The 17,983-nt window shown below is 35.8% G+C and overlaps 1 protein-coding gene and 1 pseudogene across 2 annotated transcripts in view; one reads left to right on the plus strand and one right to left on the minus strand.

Moving 5' to 3' along the window:
- Nucleotides 1-1,012: 1,012 nt before the first annotated feature.
- Nucleotides 1,013-17,983, minus strand: part of YME1L1 (YME1 like 1 ATPase) — a 30,661-nt gene continuing 13,690 nt past the window's right edge. Inside the window, exons 5-19 of the mRNA XM_082843475.1 lie at nucleotides 17,253-17,362; nucleotides 15,751-15,901; nucleotides 15,267-15,350; nucleotides 14,025-14,107; nucleotides 11,819-11,909; nucleotides 10,715-10,867; nucleotides 9,123-9,255; nucleotides 8,349-8,411; nucleotides 7,114-7,226; nucleotides 6,102-6,257; nucleotides 4,961-5,112; nucleotides 3,827-3,953; nucleotides 3,660-3,733; nucleotides 2,929-3,015; nucleotides 1,013-1,524 (exon numbers count right to left, since the gene is read on the minus strand). Of these exons, the coding sequence (XP_082699601.1) occupies nucleotides 1,381-1,524; nucleotides 2,929-3,015; nucleotides 3,660-3,733; nucleotides 3,827-3,953; nucleotides 4,961-5,112; nucleotides 6,102-6,257; nucleotides 7,114-7,226; nucleotides 8,349-8,411; nucleotides 9,123-9,255; nucleotides 10,715-10,867; nucleotides 11,819-11,909; nucleotides 14,025-14,107; nucleotides 15,267-15,350; nucleotides 15,751-15,901; nucleotides 17,253-17,362 (1,721 nt within the window). The 3' untranslated portion in view covers nucleotides 1,013-1,380. The remainder of the gene's footprint in view (nucleotides 1,525-2,928; nucleotides 3,016-3,659; nucleotides 3,734-3,826; nucleotides 3,954-4,960; nucleotides 5,113-6,101; nucleotides 6,258-7,113; nucleotides 7,227-8,348; nucleotides 8,412-9,122; nucleotides 9,256-10,714; nucleotides 10,868-11,818; nucleotides 11,910-14,024; nucleotides 14,108-15,266; nucleotides 15,351-15,750; nucleotides 15,902-17,252; nucleotides 17,363-17,983) is intronic.
- LOC309964370 (synaptophysin-like protein 1) lies at nucleotides 9,645-10,332 on the plus strand (annotated as a pseudogene). Its single transcript has one exon. The product of its transcript is annotated as a synaptophysin-like protein 1 (transcript).

The raw sequence follows: 17,983 nt of genomic DNA on the forward strand, positions 1-17,983 counted from the left end.
TACTTTCAAAACAGTTCATCAGGTTCTTAAAAAGTTAAACAGAAACTCGCCGCATCACACAGCAATTTCTAGAAGTCTACCAAGACAAATGAAAACGTGTGTCCACGCAAAGACATGTATACTCATATATATATAAACACAGAGAGAAGCGGAGGGAAGGAGGGAGGGAGGGAAGAGAGGAGAAAGGGAGAAAGGAAGCAGGGGCAATAAAGAATGGGCAAATGAAAATAACTGGTATATCTGAATCAAGGGTATATGGGAATTCCTTGTATTATTCTGGCAATGTTTCTCTAAGTTTGAAAGTACATCAAAATTTTAAATTACCCAAATAAAAGGGCAAGAATATCATGTAGCAAGCTCCCTCTACCAACCTCAACGAAGACCATATACAGCTTAAAAGTTACTAGAAAACTGTAGGTAATTTTAATAAAATCACTTCAAGAATATAATATGGTTGTAAAACCAATACAATGTGCTCTAAAATAATTTTTCTACTGAGTTAAATAAAGTCATCTGTAAATTCTGTAACACATTCATATTCACAAAATCTGACTGAAAAATAAACACAACTTTCCATTTCTAACACAGCATAATTCAAAAGTTCACTCTGAACGGGACTGGGTTTTTGGTTTTATTTTGGTTTTAATGCAAAGCATAATTACATAGTTATTCATAATTTGAGGTGTGTTACTTGTTTATTTAACAAAATACTGCTGCTCTGAAATATACTTCATTTTCAGAGTGATAGTAATGTTAAAAAAAAAAAAAGACCATGAAAATGCAAGCTGCATTTTAAAAAGCTTATAATCATCATTTAAATTCCAATTGTATCTGTAGGTTCACATTTCTCTACCCTTAGATTTTTAAAAAAACACTTTATATATGGTCAATCTAGATCATAATTAAGTGCATCTTAATGAAGTTTCCACTGATGTATGTAGAAATATGATTTACCAATAGCCAAATAGCATCATTTCTTTATCAAAGATAAGTGGTACTATCTAGAAATAAAGACAATCCTTCAAGAATTTTATTTTCCTAAGTAAAAATACTTCCCAAGAGCTAAAGGCACAATTTCTATTCACATCTAGCACTGTAACCAACCATAAAATCATTACTTATTTTCAACTTAATAACTGATTGACATTTCTCAAACAAGCTGTTTTCAATCCTGATAGTTCTTTATTTTCTTTAATAAATTGCTATTTGCAGTAGGTGTCCATCATGAGAATAATCAAAATTAGATAAATGTGACAAAAGACTGACAAAGTGTTTCACACCCTTGAGTGATACCAAGAATGGGAGAAAAGTGTTGCAAAATACGACTACTGCAGTGCTACTTATGGTCTTGCAATAAAACCAACAATGCATCAAGAGCTATCATCTCACATCCAATTTCTTCCCCTCAAGAACAATCTGAATCTCTTTGGCATCCAAAGTCTCATAGGTCAATAAAGCTTCTGCTAGATTCTTGTGCTCTTTTGCATGAGTCTTCAAGATATGTTTTGCTCGCTCATACGAATCCTGAAATACAAAGCAGATATGTAAGAGGCAGAAACCTTAGAAGAAGCACAAACCCTAAATGAGATAAAAAGCCTTTATATACCCTAAAAAACTATAAAATCTATTCACTTCTATTTATGAAAGATAAAAGCATTTAAAAGCTTGGTTCCCTAAAGATAACTCTTTCATACTTTCAAATGTTATATTTTTAACCTCAAAATCTATCATAGAGATAACTGAGGACTACTTAAACAAAAAGCTACTTAAGAAATAAAAGTATACATTGTACTCATCTGCTTTCTAAATAAGGTCTGTGAACACAGATATCTATTTCTCTTTTCAAAATATGTGCTAAAAGAAAAGGGAGTTTGTTCCTTTTGCCTCTTGAGATTTCACCAATTTACTCAATCTAGAATGGCCAGAAAAGATATAATTTCCATTCTTTTACTTGGTAAAACACTTACCTCTCAATACTGTAATACAGCATCATTAAAGGTGATCCCTGACTTCCATACATTTGATTTTTTTTTTTTTGCAACCCACCTTGAACTTTTCACTTAAATCCTTCAACTCTCTTTCCAAAGGTGAGTCTGAATTAAGTTTATCAGCTTATGAATAACGGCAGTAATAACAGTTCATTTTTGGCAGTGTCATATTTGCCTGTACAATGTTTATGCCAATATTTTACTAGTGAATTATATCTTTGTCCTTATAAAATTGGGTGGAAAATGTAAAAATGAATTTACCAACACCAAGAAACACAGGTCATATAAGCACAATACAATTACTAGACATTTTGAACATAACCATGTCCAAGTAAAATAATCAAATTAAAGAAAATACATAAAATATTAGAAATATATCAGCTAAAGTAGAACTGAATATTTAAATCACAATGTAAATTGTTCTGGGCTTCCCTAGTGGCACAGTGGTTAAGAATCCGCCTGCCAATGCAGGGGACGTGGGTTCAATCCCTGGTCCAGGAAGGTCCCACATGCCACGGAGCAACTAAGCCCACGCGCCACAACCATTGAAGCCCCGCACCACAGCCACTGAAGCCCGCGCCCTAGAGCCCGTGCTCAGCAACAAGAGAAGCCACCGCAATGAAGAGCAGCCCCTGCTCGCTGCAACTAGAGAAAGCCCAAGTGCAGCAACAAAGACCCAACGCAGCCAAAAATAAAATAAATAAATTTATTTAAAAAATATATATATATATATATAGTTCTTAACCTATGGCCAGAATAAAATAAAGATCCAGTCTATGATCAGGGGTTCCAGTCTATGACATATTTAATCATGGCAGCAACGGTGCACCTATTAACTTTATAAAACAGAGGAACTTTAGGTTTTTTGCAAGTACCCAAATATTTAGGCACATTTTGACTAAATAGGTAAATAAACATTAAAAAAAAAAAAGATCATTACCCTCAGAAGGATTCTGATTTCCTGTTCAATAGCAGATTGAGTTTCTGGACTCAGTTTCCCTGTATCACTGTAGGTCATAACTCCAAGCTAAAATCAATGAAAAGAAAGAAATCCAACAGAAAAACCTCCAACATGAATGTACGTAACAGAGGAAGTACTATCCTATACATAAGAAAATAAATATCATGGGGGCAAGGAAAAAATACAATATAAAAATGCCCTTGAGGGCAAAAAAACTTCATTATTCTTCTGCAAGTATAATACTAAAAAGTGTGAGCAAGAGAAAAAATGTTAAATCCTAAGTATTGTTCTGAGTACCTTCTTAGAAAACCTTAGCAGCTATTCTGGTCCAGAAATCCACACTTCACAGAGTACTGGAATTGCTTTATGGAGCCACGGTGATAATGTAGGAACGTGAAGTATGTGGAAAGGGCAAAGTAAGCAAGCTCAACAAGTAGGTCTTCGATGTCATATGAATAAAAAAAGCTAAAGAATTTATATTATCATTTGGTTAATTCATGAAGTAATAACTCTTACTGTTTGAGCAGCTAGAATGGAAAGAGTATGTTACATTTCTCAGAAAATGACATTTAGTTTAGAGTAAGCTTTGTTAAATCCATCTGGAATGAGATAGGGGAAAATCTATCAAGTTATAATGAGAGCCCTATCTCACAGAGATACTTGGCACATCAACATTTGATACATGAGGAAGGATTAAAATTAGCCATTACCTTTTCACTCATTCCAAATTTGGTGACCATCTGCTTTGCTATTTTGGTTGCATTATCAAAATCACTGGAAGCACCTAAAATTTTAAAATATACATAAAACTCAAGTTAAAAAAAAATCTTTAAACCAACAAACACAATTTGAACCAAAGCTATTCTTTACAGTCAACCTGTTGTAATATGATCAGCTCCAAATATAAGTTCCTCTGCCACTCTTCCTCCCATACTGACATCCATCTGAGCAAGAAGCTGAGCTCTAGTTTCGTTCCATCGATCATTCTCAGGCAACAGGGACACCTAGACAATTGAAAAACAAAGAAAAAATTCAGACACAGTTTTGAAACACTTACATTAATTAACCTGAATTATCATTTGTCTCCCATGACCTTACTTAATACCATGATGCTGAAAGCTCAGCGGCATTCAATAGAGATGGTCATGGTGATTGATGACCAAACCAGCTATGTATAAGATGAGGAAAGCAAAAGTGCAGTTTATAAATAATAAGTAGTTAATGCTGCAATACAACTGTTTGTCCCTCGTTGCACAAAAATGTTTACAATGTCTATAGGGACGTCCCTGGTGGTGCAGTGGTTAAGAATTTGCCTGCCAATGCAGGGGACATGGTTCGAGCCCTGGTCTGGGAAGATCCCACATGCCGCAGAGCAACTCAGCCTGTGCGCCACAACTACTGGGCCCGCGCTCTAGAGCCTGCAAGCCACAATCACTGAGCCCATGTACCACAACTACTGAAGCCCGCGCGCCTAGAGCCTGTGCTCTGCAACAAGAGAAGCCACTGCAATGAGAAGCCCACGCACTGCAAAGAAGAGCAGCCCCCTCTCGCTTCAACGAGAGAAAGCCCGCATGCAGCAAAGAAGACCCATTGCAGCCAAAAATAAAATTAAATAAATAAATAAAAATAAAATGTCTATAATTAGATATGAAAATGAAACTTCTACTCAATGAGAAAAAACGTAGAAAAACTATTGAACCAGTCACTATGATACATAATTTCTTTTGAGGGGAAAAGAACAACTACATATTTAAGAATTATATTTTGCTGTCATTCCTGAATTACATTTCATAATGTAAATATATTATCTGAAATATTAAGGATATCCTTTATTAGCAGATAAATGTCACAAGTATGTCTGATTTCAAGACAGTTTAGGAAGTTGAAGAAGAAAGTATCAACACACCTAGGAAGTAGCTGAATTTTCTTTTGAAATGTTTTCATCAGCAATTTCCTATATAAGCTCCTGGGGAGCACTATCTGAAAGAAAAGAAAAACTAAAGATACTCACATGTCCAAGTGTTGGCCCTCGTGGCATGATTGTAGCTTTGTTGATAGGCATAGCATCTTTAGTGTAGTATGCAATAATAGCATGACCAGATTCATGATACGCTGTGATAGTTTTGTTTTTGTTATCAATTTCCACACTTCTACGCTCAGGCCCTAAGAATAAAAATTTACTTAAGTAAAATACTCCATTAGGAAGGTATATTTAAATGAATGAAGCTCCTTTGCCTCAAAGTCATTCTTAGAGTAATATGATTTAATGTCATTAATAAATATTTTAAAAGTGTGAAAGTTTAAAAAATGAGTTGACTCCACTCTACAACACATGTAAACCATAATTTGTCAACTGAAAACCAAACTGTAAAAACTATCATCTTAATCCTTATATCAAAAGAAAAGCTTAATTCTATTTCTAGAAAATAAACTTCTAATTTAACAGGAATATCGTAACTAACCTGTTTTGAAGGCAATTCAAGATTTAAAATAAAAATTAAATACTGAAAAACAGTAAAATTAACTATTCTTTTATCAGCAATATCAGACAAGAGGAAAGACATGGGCACTCATGCCCCGCAAAGAGTGTAATATAAGTTATAATATATTTGTTCTGTAAGAGGCCAAACTGTGTTGCTCTGTTAGAGTATGTATTTGCATGTTTCTATACCTTTATTTTTTATAAACTTTCTCTCAAAATTAAGAGTTTTTTTCTCAGACTTCCCTAGTGGCACAGTGCTTAAGAATCCACCTGCCAATGCAGGGGACATGGGTTCGTGCTCTGGTCCAGGAAGACTCCACATGCCGCGGAGCAACTAAGCCCGTGTGCCACAGCTACTGAGCCTGAGTTCTAGAGCCTGTGAGCCACAACTACTGAAGCCCACGCTCCTAGAGCCCATGTTCCACAAGAAGAGAAGCCACCGCAATGAGAAGCCTGTGCACCGCAATGAAGAGAAGCCCCCGCTCGCCGCAACTAGAGAAAGCCCGCGCGCAGCAACAAAGACCCAATGCAGCCAATAAATAAATAAATAGAGTGAAGTACCACCAAACCAAAAATTACCAAGTGGCAATTTAAAAAAAAAGAATTTTTCCTCTAACATAATGAACAGTATAAGATAGGGGAAAAAAAAGAAGAAAAAAAGAAAACCTACCCATTAGGATTTTATCTTTGGAAAACTCTAGTTCCTTCATCGTAACCATTTCTTTTCCATCAACAGCTGCCTTTAAAGCAGCTTGGTTCACAAGATTCTCCAGCTCTGCTCCAGAAAAGCCAACAGTACCTCGAGCTATGATTTCTGGATCAACAGCTATATGCAGACAGGACACAATATTAAAATTTCAGAAGAGCTAATAAAAAGCTCTTCATAAAGAACTCACATTGCAAAAGAAAGAAGATAGCCATCATGAACTGTAATTTTACAAAGCTTACTTCACTAAATTCTAAGGGGAAAAAGCCAAAACTGCTATTAAACACACCATTAAAATTGTCATTGGGACAAATGACAAAAGTTCTTACATTTAAATAACTTTGTGGTAAACAAAGAAAGGTAGAGTTGCCAGATAACGATTTACAAACCTTTAATTATGGCCTAACCACAAACTGAAAAAGCACATTCATAGACAACGTTTTGTTTTCAGAATTTCATCTTGGAATAACTTTGGACATAATAGCCCCCCTTATTATCGGAAACATATTTGGTTTTATGAATTGATTCAGATATCTTTGAAAATACTGCAGCTTTAATAGCTGCTTTTATTACTCAGGTGGTTCTATAATATTTCCATGTGTTTTGTTTTATAGTTTGCTTCCCCTCTTTTGGCCCCAAAGTGACTATATCATAAGGTACTATGCTCATAATATACAGGTGCTTTTTATATTATTTTATATTTTACATTCATCTAAAGAAACGTTTATACATAGATTCATCAAGTATTATCTAAGTACTCAAAGAAAACTTTGTTTAGAATCCGGATTCAAAATGACAGAATCTCTGGATACACATTAATTGAGAAATGGACTTTATGGACAAACAAGAGGAGAGAAAAATAGACATTTAAAGGAATTTGTCTTTTAAGACATCCTGAGTAAGGACCACAAACAGGGTGGATTGATATATTACCATTTTATGGAGATAATGTCTGTATCATCGAATTAAGACTTACACTGATCAAACTTTATTTTATTGAGATACCACTTCAAGATTTCTGTTCGACCTTTTACATCTGGCCTGGGAACTGTAACCTGCATGTCAAAACGACCAGGACGTATTAAGGCGCTAAAGGGAGAGTACAAAAAGAAAATATAAATTAATAAGCTGACTGTGCTGAAGGTCAAGTTAAACAGGACTGACATCCTAAAGAGAAGATGGAAAGACAATGGCAACGAATATTTATTTTGAACATAAATATTCAGATTAGTTCCTTATAAAACATGGCTCAAATAACAGTTTCAATAACCGGAAGGCAGAACAAAGGTTCATATAGATAAGTGTGTGCATCTAGATAGCATACAACCCGTCAGAGACAAAGACATGCAAGTCAGCCAGTCAAGGAACAAATAATTCTACAGCAATCTATTATGAGCGCTACACATCCATCTTACTGCTATTAAGTACAAAATGTTAAACTAGAGTCTTAGGCAAGAACTATTAGATCAAATGAAAGTATGAATAACTTCTATATAATAAAACCAATAAAAATTTTAAACTATAGTAAATTTTATTCTAAAAATCCTCTCCACCCCCCACCCAAAAGCTTTGTGATGTTTAAGTTGTGAGAAGACTCTTTTAGCAACTTTACTGAGATACAATTTTCATATCATAGAATTTGAAGTCGAAAACCCAGTGTAGTTTTCTTTTTAACATCATTATTGGAGTATAATTTTGCTTTACAATGGTATGTTAGTTTCTGCTGTGTAACAAATTGAATCAGCTATACATATACATATATCCCCATATCCCCTCCCTCTTGCGCCTCCCTCCCACCCTCCCTATCCCACCCCTCTAGGTGGTCACAAAGCACCGAGCTGATCTCCCTGTGCTGTGCCACTGCTGACCACTAGCTATCTATTTTACGTTTGGTAGTGTAACCCAGTGGTTTTTAATATATTCAGAGTTGCCCAACCATTACCACAATCTAATTTTAGAGAATTTTTACCCCCTCCCCCTCTCCTCCAGCTGAAAGAAACACCAAATCTACTGGCAGTTATTCCCCATTTTCCCTAACCTCTGGCAACCACTAAATTACTTTCTGTTGCTATGGATCTGCTTATTCTAGACATTTCATATAAAAGCAATCATATAATATGTGATGTTTTGTGATGGGTTTCCTTCACTTAGCACAATGTTTTTAAAGTTCATCACTATTCTAGAATATATCACAAAAATTTTAATACTTACTTATCTAATGCCTCTGGGAAGTTCGTGGCTCCTATGATGATAACTCCTTCATTGGGTTTAAAACTATTAAAAAAAAAAAAAAAAGGACCTTTTCATTGAAAATTAAAACAGCACACATGTAGAAATGTTCTATGCAAAACTGTTTATCATTAATCTTACTGACAGCAAAGAAAAGGGATTGATCTTTTTAAAACCCAAAATGATAAGGCATCTCTAATTGTTTTTTAAAATGCCAGTGCACTTCAATAAAAGTGTTAATAATAAATCACCAAATCATCTGTGGTTACATATCTTCATAATAATTCTTCTAGTAAGGAAGAGATGACCTGACACAAAAAGCTTGAGTCCCCGACTAATTTTTGAAAAATTATTTTCAACTTTACCAATTCAAATTATTTGCTCCTAGACTTCCAGAATGTCTTATATGACTTTAAGAAACATTTTTTTGATCTACAGCAACACTCAAAGCTAGTCACAAACAGTGCAGGGATAAGGGTATTCTCTCTTTACATCTCCAAAGAGACTACTACTTTCAGCTGGAATCACTGCTTTCCTGTCATGCTACAGTAAATGAAAAATCTATTTTTTAATTTAAGAAAAGTTGATATAACAATTATCAATGATCCCATTAGTAAAAACAATACAATAGTCAAAATAGCTTGTCTTTACTTCTTGCACGAGGGACTACTCTGTTGCCTATAAACAAAATTTTTCCTATCTCTGGTATGCTACCGAATATATCACCAAATTCTAAAGACAGGAAGATTCAATTACCCATCCATTTCAGCAAGAAGTTGATTAATGGTCTGCCGTGAATATGGATGCATTGGAGATTCAATTCGCTTCCCACCAACAGAATCTAATTCATCAATAAATATAACACACGGGGCATTTGCTTTTGCTTCCCCTAAGAAGACAGAAAAGATTCAAATAAGTTTAATAAAATCAACACTTTTAAAATAAAATTACATAAATATTTAACAACTTCTAAGACAGTTAAAAAGCCAAAAAAAGACATTCAGTAGGGAGAAAATACATAAAAGGAGGTCCTTCTTAAACTGACTTAAGAACAGTAGCCTCGGAAGAAAAAAAAAATTATACCATTGAGTATTCATTCTTCCTAGTTGTACAAACCATATACAATCAGATTTGAGGCAAATACTTTTTAAATACATACTAAAGAATTGATAGGCCCGCCCCGCTTGCCCTTTCTCACGGCCGGGCGGCTCTGTCTCTTCGGTCCCCCTCCTCCTCCGCCCCACCGTCCTGACTCTCTTTCCCTCCTTCCCTCAGAGGATGTCCTCCTTCCAGCTCAACCTCAACCCGCTCAAGAAGCTGCTCGGCTTCATCAAGGTCCTCGAGTGGATTGCTTCTATCTTTGCTTTTGCCACCTGTGGAGGTTTTAAGGGCAAAACAGAAATTCAAGTGGCTTGTCACCCTAAAGTTTCTGACAATAAAACGATCACAGCTACTTTGGGTTATCAATTCAGGTTGAATGAAGCATCATTTCAGGCACATCAAGGTGTAAATATGTGTGATGTAGATTGGAAAAATCATGTCCTTATTGGAGATTACTCTTCTTCTGCACAATTCTATGTTACTTTTGCAGTCTTTGTCTTCCTGTACTGCATCGCTGCTCTATGTTGGTTACACGAACGTGTATCGTGATAGTCGAAAACTTCCCATGGTTGACTTTGTTGTTACTCTTGTTGCCACTTTTTTGTCGTTGGTGAGCACTTCAGCCTGGGCTAAAGCTCTTACAGATATTAAAACAGCTACTGGTCACAATATTGTCCAGGAACTTCTGCCTTGTAATCAACAAGGAGTGATGTGTCATTTTGGCTCTGTGACTACTATGGGATCCCTAAATGTATCTGTGATCTTTCGCTTTCTGAATATGATACTTTGGGGAGGAAATGCATGGTTTGTGTACAAGGAGACCAGCTTACACAGTCCCTCAAATACTTCTACTTCCCATAGCTAAGGAGGTGTTCCTCCTCCAACTGGAATATAATTTATAATTGAAGGGAGAAGTACACTGTTTGAAACAGATGTCTATACTATGACTTGTTGCCAACATCTTGAGAAGCATTTTTTGTTTCTAATAAAAGTAACAGCTTTTTCAATAAATTGGTGAGGCCCCCAGCCTCACCCAGCAATCTAGCACTTCCACTAGCTCTTCCGACTAATTGGGGGGAAAAAGTACAGTTGTATTTTAGCTCACACACTAAGTTATCCGAAACCGGAACCCTATAATTTCAGCCAACTATATCAATCAGAAACAGGTAGCAAAGAAAGGGTAAGAAACCCTCTTCCTCTAAAGTTAAGAGAAATTAGTACTGTATGAAAGATACGTTAAAACCTACTAAAAAGATTTCTTATACGGCTGGCTCCCACACCCACAAACATCTCATCAAATTCTGATCCAGAAGCATAATAAAAAGGAACATCAGCTTCTCCAGCCACAGCTCGGGCAAGAAGTGTCTTTCCTGTCCCTGGCGGTCCAACTAAAAGAATTCCTAAAAGAAAAAATAAACAAGAATGGTTCAAATTAAAAATCAGAAACAAAGCCTGACATGAACTTATAACAAATAACTATTAATTTATATACCTTTGCAGTTGAAGGCACATCAATGACCAATATTTTGAAACATAGCCAAAACGTATTTGTCTCTACTCATGATTCACTTCAGGATCTGCTCCTTAACTAATTCTCCTGTATCATTTAAATACTGTTTACATATTGGGACAAATGCTGAAATTTGAATATGACTTTGAATTAGATTAATAGTTTTGGATCTATATTAAATTTTCTGATTTTAATAACTGTACTGAAATGGTGTAAAGAGAATATCCGTAATTCTTAGGAAATACACAATGAGGTATTTAGGGGCAAAGGAGCATGACATCTATAATTCACTTGCAAATGGTTTAAAAATTACACGTTATGTAAAGAAAGGAATGAGCAAATAGAACAAAATGTTAAAAAAATTTTGAGTCTCATGAGTTAAAAGTATGGAGGGAGTTTTTTGTTTTTTTGGTTTTTTTTTTGCGGTATGCGGGCCTCTCACTGCCGTGGCCTCTCCTGCAGCGGAGCACAGGCTCCAGACATGCAGGCTCAGCGGCCATGGCTCACGGGCCCAGCCGCTCCGCGGCATGTGGGATCTTCCCGGACCGGGGCACGAACCCGCGCCCCCTGCATCAGCAGGCGGACTCTCAACCACTGTGCCACCAGGGAAGCCCTGGAGGGAGTTCTTTGTACTATTTATTGTTGCAATTTACTTAAAGTTTGAAATTATAACAAAATTTTAAATTACCAAAAAAAAAAGATTACAGAAGAGTATGTTCAGAATGAGCACTTATTTGTAAAATAGCAATTAAGAATTAAACTTTGATCAAATTTGATAAAAGTTAAATTAGTGACATATTACAGTATTTTGTCAAGTTATGCGAAAGGGAAGATATCTTACCTTTCGGAAGTTTACCTCCAAGAACAGTAAATTTTTGTGGATTTTTCAAGAATTCAACAACTTCTTGTAATTCTTGTTTAGCTTCCTCCACCTAAAGTGATACAATTTACCAAGTAATTATTATATTACCAAGATACCCTCTTTGAATATCATAAATTTAACTGCAGATTAAATTAACTTGGCTTTTTGTTTCAGTGAAAGTAAACAAAAAGGCCCCTTTAGAAATACTCAGAGTTTTCTCCCGACCCTCAATGCCAGTTATATGAAGTCTCCTTATATATCCCAACAAAAACCCTTTTTAACTGCTTCCTTTGGTTAAAAAGAACTGTTATATTCAAAATTCTCGTTAAATGTGTCAGTGGCATTTAATATAAAGAGTCACCTAGTAAGTTTCAAATCCAAAACTGTTTTGGACCTGGTTATAAGCTTCAATGGCAAATTATGTGGACTTACTATATATTAATGATAAGGAAGTCTGTGTTTAAGTTATAACATTAATTTGTGATTAGTTATGAGATCATTTTCATTACAAGGAACTACTAATAGATTATAAACGATTTAGTTCCTGACAAATGTCAAAGAACAGTGACAAAAATTAAGCTATAGTGTACTAATATTGTTTTATAAATGGCTGTGGTAAAAAAAATTTAAGAGATTTAATCTCCAAAATATAAAATATTGCAGAATTGAGATCCCTAGCAAAAATAAAGCCCAATCTGGCCAACAAAAATGGCAATCAGAAAACGAGTTCAACTTTAAAACTCTGATATAAGATTAAGATGCCTATCAGAAATGGTGAGCCATTTTCCTAGTCAGCATATAACCAGAAGTCACAAATGCAAATTCCTAGTGGCAAAACGGTATCAATCAATGAGTGCAGAAGGCCAGATGTAAAACAATAGTGGTGGCAGTGTGCTGAACTGGAAAGCAACAGTCCCTTTAAAGACAACCACAACATGGCTCTGCCAAAGAATACAGGCCTAGCACTCCAGGCTTCAGTGTTCAAAAAACAAATGAACAAACAATCCAGAAATCTTTCTGTGGGTGAAACTTCAATTTAAAAATGTTGGCTACCAATGTAAATTTAAAATGCCTCTGCATGTGTACTTTCACATATTTATTTTAAATTACACTGGCGTAATAACATATTTGCAGCCAACCTGCAACCTCACATTACACAACTTTAAATAACTCTCAGTGAGAAAGCTCAAGTACATTGGGCAGTGTTAAAAAGAAAGTACCTGGGAAGGGGTGAATGTGAAACACATCTTTGGGCCAAAGTCCCACAAGACTTAGCACCACACACACACACCTCAGATGCCAATCCCAAATCTAGGTTGTCTCTGTGCTTCTACCACTTGGCTATAAATTGGAGGTTCCCACAACCCCTCCTTGTGTTTGATTAATTTGCTAGAGCAGCTCAGAGAACTCAGGTAACCAGTTTAGGTGCTAGACTACTGGTTTATTATGAAAGGATATAACTCAGAACAGCCAGAAGGAAGAGACAGGTAGGGCAAGGGACATAGGAAGAGGCACAGGCCCCTCCACGTCCTCTCTGAAAACGCTACTGTCCTCACACCTCCATGTGTTCACCAACTGAAAGCTCCCTGAACCCGGATCTGTTGGGATTTTTATGGGAGTTTCCTCACATAGACATGATCAATTACTAACTCCCTTTCCAGCCCCTCTCCCCTCTCTGGAGAACAGAGTGGAGGTGAAAGTTCTAAGACCCTAATCATGGCTGGGTCCTTCTGGTGACTGGCCCCCATCCAGGCACCCACCCAGAGCCACCTCATTTGAACAAAAGACACTGCAGGAATTCCCTGGTGGTCCAGTGGTTAGGACTACAAGTTTTCACTGCCGTGGGCCCGGGTTCAATCCCTGGTTGGGAAAATAAGATCCGGCAAGCTGCGTGCAGTGTGGCCAAGGCGGAAAAAAAAAAAGAACAAAGGACACTGCTATCACCCAGGAAATTCTAAGGGACTCAGAAGCCCTGTGTCAGGAACCGGGGTCAAAGACCAAACAGTAAAACAAAAGATGCTCCTGGTGCTCTGAGCACTTTGGAAATGACAAGGGTTTTAGGACGTCTGTGCCAGGAACATGGGGCAGAGACCAATATATATATTTTCTATTATTTCAACCTTTAGAATAATAAAATACAATTAAGATAATGTTTGAGGAGATCAAGGTAAACTTTTTAACTTACTCCTTTAACATGTTCAAAGGTAACATTTTTCATCTGCACAGGATCTACGGCAGAATCAAGCCCTGTTGTTGTCCGGAAGCGGACTAAAGGGACATAAACAAATGTTTACATATTTGATAGATTCATAAAATTCTAACTACCTTATTTTTCAGATGCAAGAAAGCCCAGAAAAATTAAATATCTAAGTTCACATATATTTAATCAGTGTGAGGAGTAGATATTAGGTCTTCTGGATTTTGAGATGGTATTCAAGGAATAAATGATTCATAATAAAATGACACCTTTGCCTTTCCAATTAAAACTAAGAATTTTCCTCTTCTTATATCGAATAATAAAAATTTAAACCAATGGTTCTCAAACTCCATTGTACATAATTAAGAAACACAAGGGAATAATCATCAGAGCTCATCCCACCCCTCCACCACCCTGCTGATATCACCTATCATCCCTATATTGGTTTTTTTTTTGGAAAAAAGGAGACAAGAGAAGGCAGATCTAGATATAAAAAGGCTATTCCTAGATGTTAAAACCTCATTTCAGGTTTGATGTCACTAACAAATTTTAAAATAACTGGGGCTACATGCAAGTTCTGGGAATGATTCCTTATACAGGTCAACCAATGTTCTTAATTGTAAATCAGTTTTTTTCTCTCAAGGTAATCCATCATAAAGAAAGGAGAAAACACGGGGTAAAAACTGAATGATAGTTGAAAAAGCAATTGGAACCGCTTAAACCTGACATTATTACTTCATTTTAGACTTGCAAACTGAGAAAATCTGGGACTCTATTTAAAGTAATTTTCCATATAAGTTAATTTTTACAAAATTCGATTTATTATTTTCTTTGAAACAGATGACTATTACACTTTGTATTGCTATTATAAAATTCTTCTACATGTTTTTAAAATTTTATTATTGGATAGGTATCATTTTCTAAAAATCTGGGGAACTAATCACTACCAGAAGTAGATCTAACATTTCCACTCTAACATAATCCTTGGAACTTTAATTTCAATGCAAAAAAACAACTCTAACATAATCCTTGGAACTTTAATTTCAATGCAAAAAACAATCTTAAAGTGACCCAATCTGAGAAGTCTTGACTTAGGAATGAAAGACCTAGACCCTGGAACTATAAACATTAATGTTTTCTTATCTCTAAGCCTTAGATAGACCAACTATGAAAAAGAAATGAGTATATAAAAGACAAAAAAAAAGTCAGATAAATATAAAGAGCCTCTACCAGATAAAAATGGGTTTTTTAAGAGTCCATAAATGCCAACTACCAGCAGAATAAAGACAATCAGGCGAGTTCTTCTTAGAGAATCTGGAGAAAAAAGAAAAAGCCTTAAATCAAATTATATCAATGAGAAATGACATATCAATGAAATGCAAATATTAGGTTACTGACGGTAATCACATTTCACCACATGCAATACTGGAGCCTGGCATGTTTTGCATAATCTCCATGATTACCTTTCAGCACCTGTTACCAAAAACTTCATGAAGCCACTCATGCTTCTATCGCTGACTTTGGCTTCTCACTTCAGAAAGTGAAAAGTGCCAGCAGATATTCCCACTTCTACACCACAGCTTAAGATACAAATATAACGAAATATAACCAATAAAATGTTGGGAAATTGTTAGAATATAATCACTTAAAGGCAGGACTATAACTTTCTTTCAGATATTCTTCCCTAAATATGGATGCTGTCAAATCAACTCACCATTGGTTTTTTGTGTCAGTGCTTGAGCTTTCAGAAAACCCTCTGCAAAACCAGTTTTAAATGCATCTTGGTGAGCTTCAGGTATGTTTTTGGTTTTCATGAGTTTGTCCAAACTCTCAATGTCTGATCCTCTGTCCCGCAAAAGAAACCCCTAAATACGCAAACAATACATCAGTATCAGCTGATTATACAGATAATACTCCCCCAAAATATAACAACCACTCACAAAAAAATTCATTAAAATTCTAGAATTAAAAATTTTTATTGTCAATGTGAAGAATTAAGATTCAACAATAAATAATCAATGGCTAGGAAACTAACACTGGACCCTATACTTGCATCAATTAATATAGAGAAACTCTCTACATAAGACCACTGACTACACTGAAAACATTTAACAGGTCACATGTTGACTTAGGGTTCTAATGGCTTAGAATAGGTCACATTCCTTTATATTGCTGGAAGAAAAACCTCATTCATTTATTAAATGTTTACTGAGCACCTTGCATATACTTGGTCCTGTATAAGTTCTGAAGATGTAAAGATAAATAACCAATCATCTGAATGTTTTCAGTCTATTGGGCAGAGATACACAAACAACTAAGTTTTTGAAGTCATTTTGATACTATGTTAGAGGTACTAGGTATGGTGGTAAAACAACTGCTACCTAAGAAGTCAGTAAAGGCCTTACAGAGAATGGCACAGCTGAACCACGGCAGCACAGAGCATGAATAATTTGAAAGAGCCATGAAACAGCAGCCTTTAGTGCTCAAGAGCTATAAACAATCTTGTTTGACAGGACTTTAAAAAACCAAGAGAGGAGGAGGGTAGGAGGAGAGGAGGGGGCACACTGAAAGATAAGAACACAAAAATGGTAGGCAGAATGCCAAATGACGAAATGCCATATGTATACACGGCAGAAGTCTGACAATAAAGCAGAGGAATACAACCATTACACTGATACATTTCAGACAGTCTGGTGGATGGCAGTCTGGAGGCTGGGCTAAAGGTAGCAAAACTAAAGGCAAGGAGACTAAATGAGTGTTTATGAGAGGAATCTAGGCAAGAAATAACTATGGTCTATCTATGCAGTGGAACTGGGGATGAAGACAGATTTAAGAAATAAATACTTAAGAGGCTGAATCAACAGGATTTTAGTGATTAATGGATGTGGGAGGTGAGAGAAGATGGACAGATCATAGCTGTCCAGCAGGTTTCTAGCTTGGGTGGATGCTACTTATCCAAGAATACATAAGCAGGTGTAGATTGACAGGGAAAAAAAAAAAAAACAGAGGAAGATGTCTAACAGGCTAATGGAAAGATAAGCTTGGCACTCAGGAGAGTTCTAGCTATATTGATTACACAGGATATTAATCCTTTATTCTAAGTGGAAAGATGGAAGAAAATCTATTAGTCAGCAATAGAAATCAGATATTGAACGTTCTTTTTAATAACTTGAAAATTACTGCTTTTTCAAACAACAGCATAAAAGGTCTAATTACCTTCACGAATGATGGTGCTGTATGTTGTGTTTCTGCTAATCTTTCAGAAGTGGACTGTAGACGTCGTGTCCTTGATTTTAAAGTTTTAAAACCCCGAGACTGTATGAAAACTGAATCAAACAGTATCATATTTACTTCTCATTTTAAATTTTTATAAGGAAAATGCTTAAGAATCAAAACTCTGACACTATTCCCGTACATCCTAGTTATTATCTCATTTTTTAACACAGTTCTTTGTTTATGTTTTTACATTTTAAAATTACCAAGAAAAAGTAAAGTTGATTTATAGATTCAATCCGTTTTAATTACTTTAATTACAAGTGTGCTGAAGTGTTCCAGAAGTAACCAATTGAACAATTCCATGACTATACTTCTATGTATTAAAACATGCTCTTTCTATAAAAATAGTACATAACTTTTGCAATTGTCTTCTTTCCCTTAACAATTTATCATGGACATTTTCCAGAACAGCTGAGGCAGTGCATTCAGTTTAATGGCTGTTTACAGTTTTCCCATGTATCAGGGTATGGCAATTTACTCGTCTTCTTCCCTACTATGGGCATTAGCTGTTTCCTAGTTTTTATTGCTAAAAATAATGCTGCAGTTTTATTGAAAATCTTGTACCTGTTATCTTTCATCACACACAGACTACATTCCTAAAAGTGACACTGTGAGACTTGAACTGTTTAACACTAAGAAACTGTCCTCCAAAAGGATGTTGTCAAGAATTT

This window comes from Leucopleurus acutus (assembly GCF_964270905.1).
Source record: "Leucopleurus acutus genome assembly, chromosome: 1".
Lineage (NCBI taxonomy): Eukaryota > Metazoa > Chordata > Mammalia > Artiodactyla > Delphinidae > Leucopleurus > Leucopleurus acutus.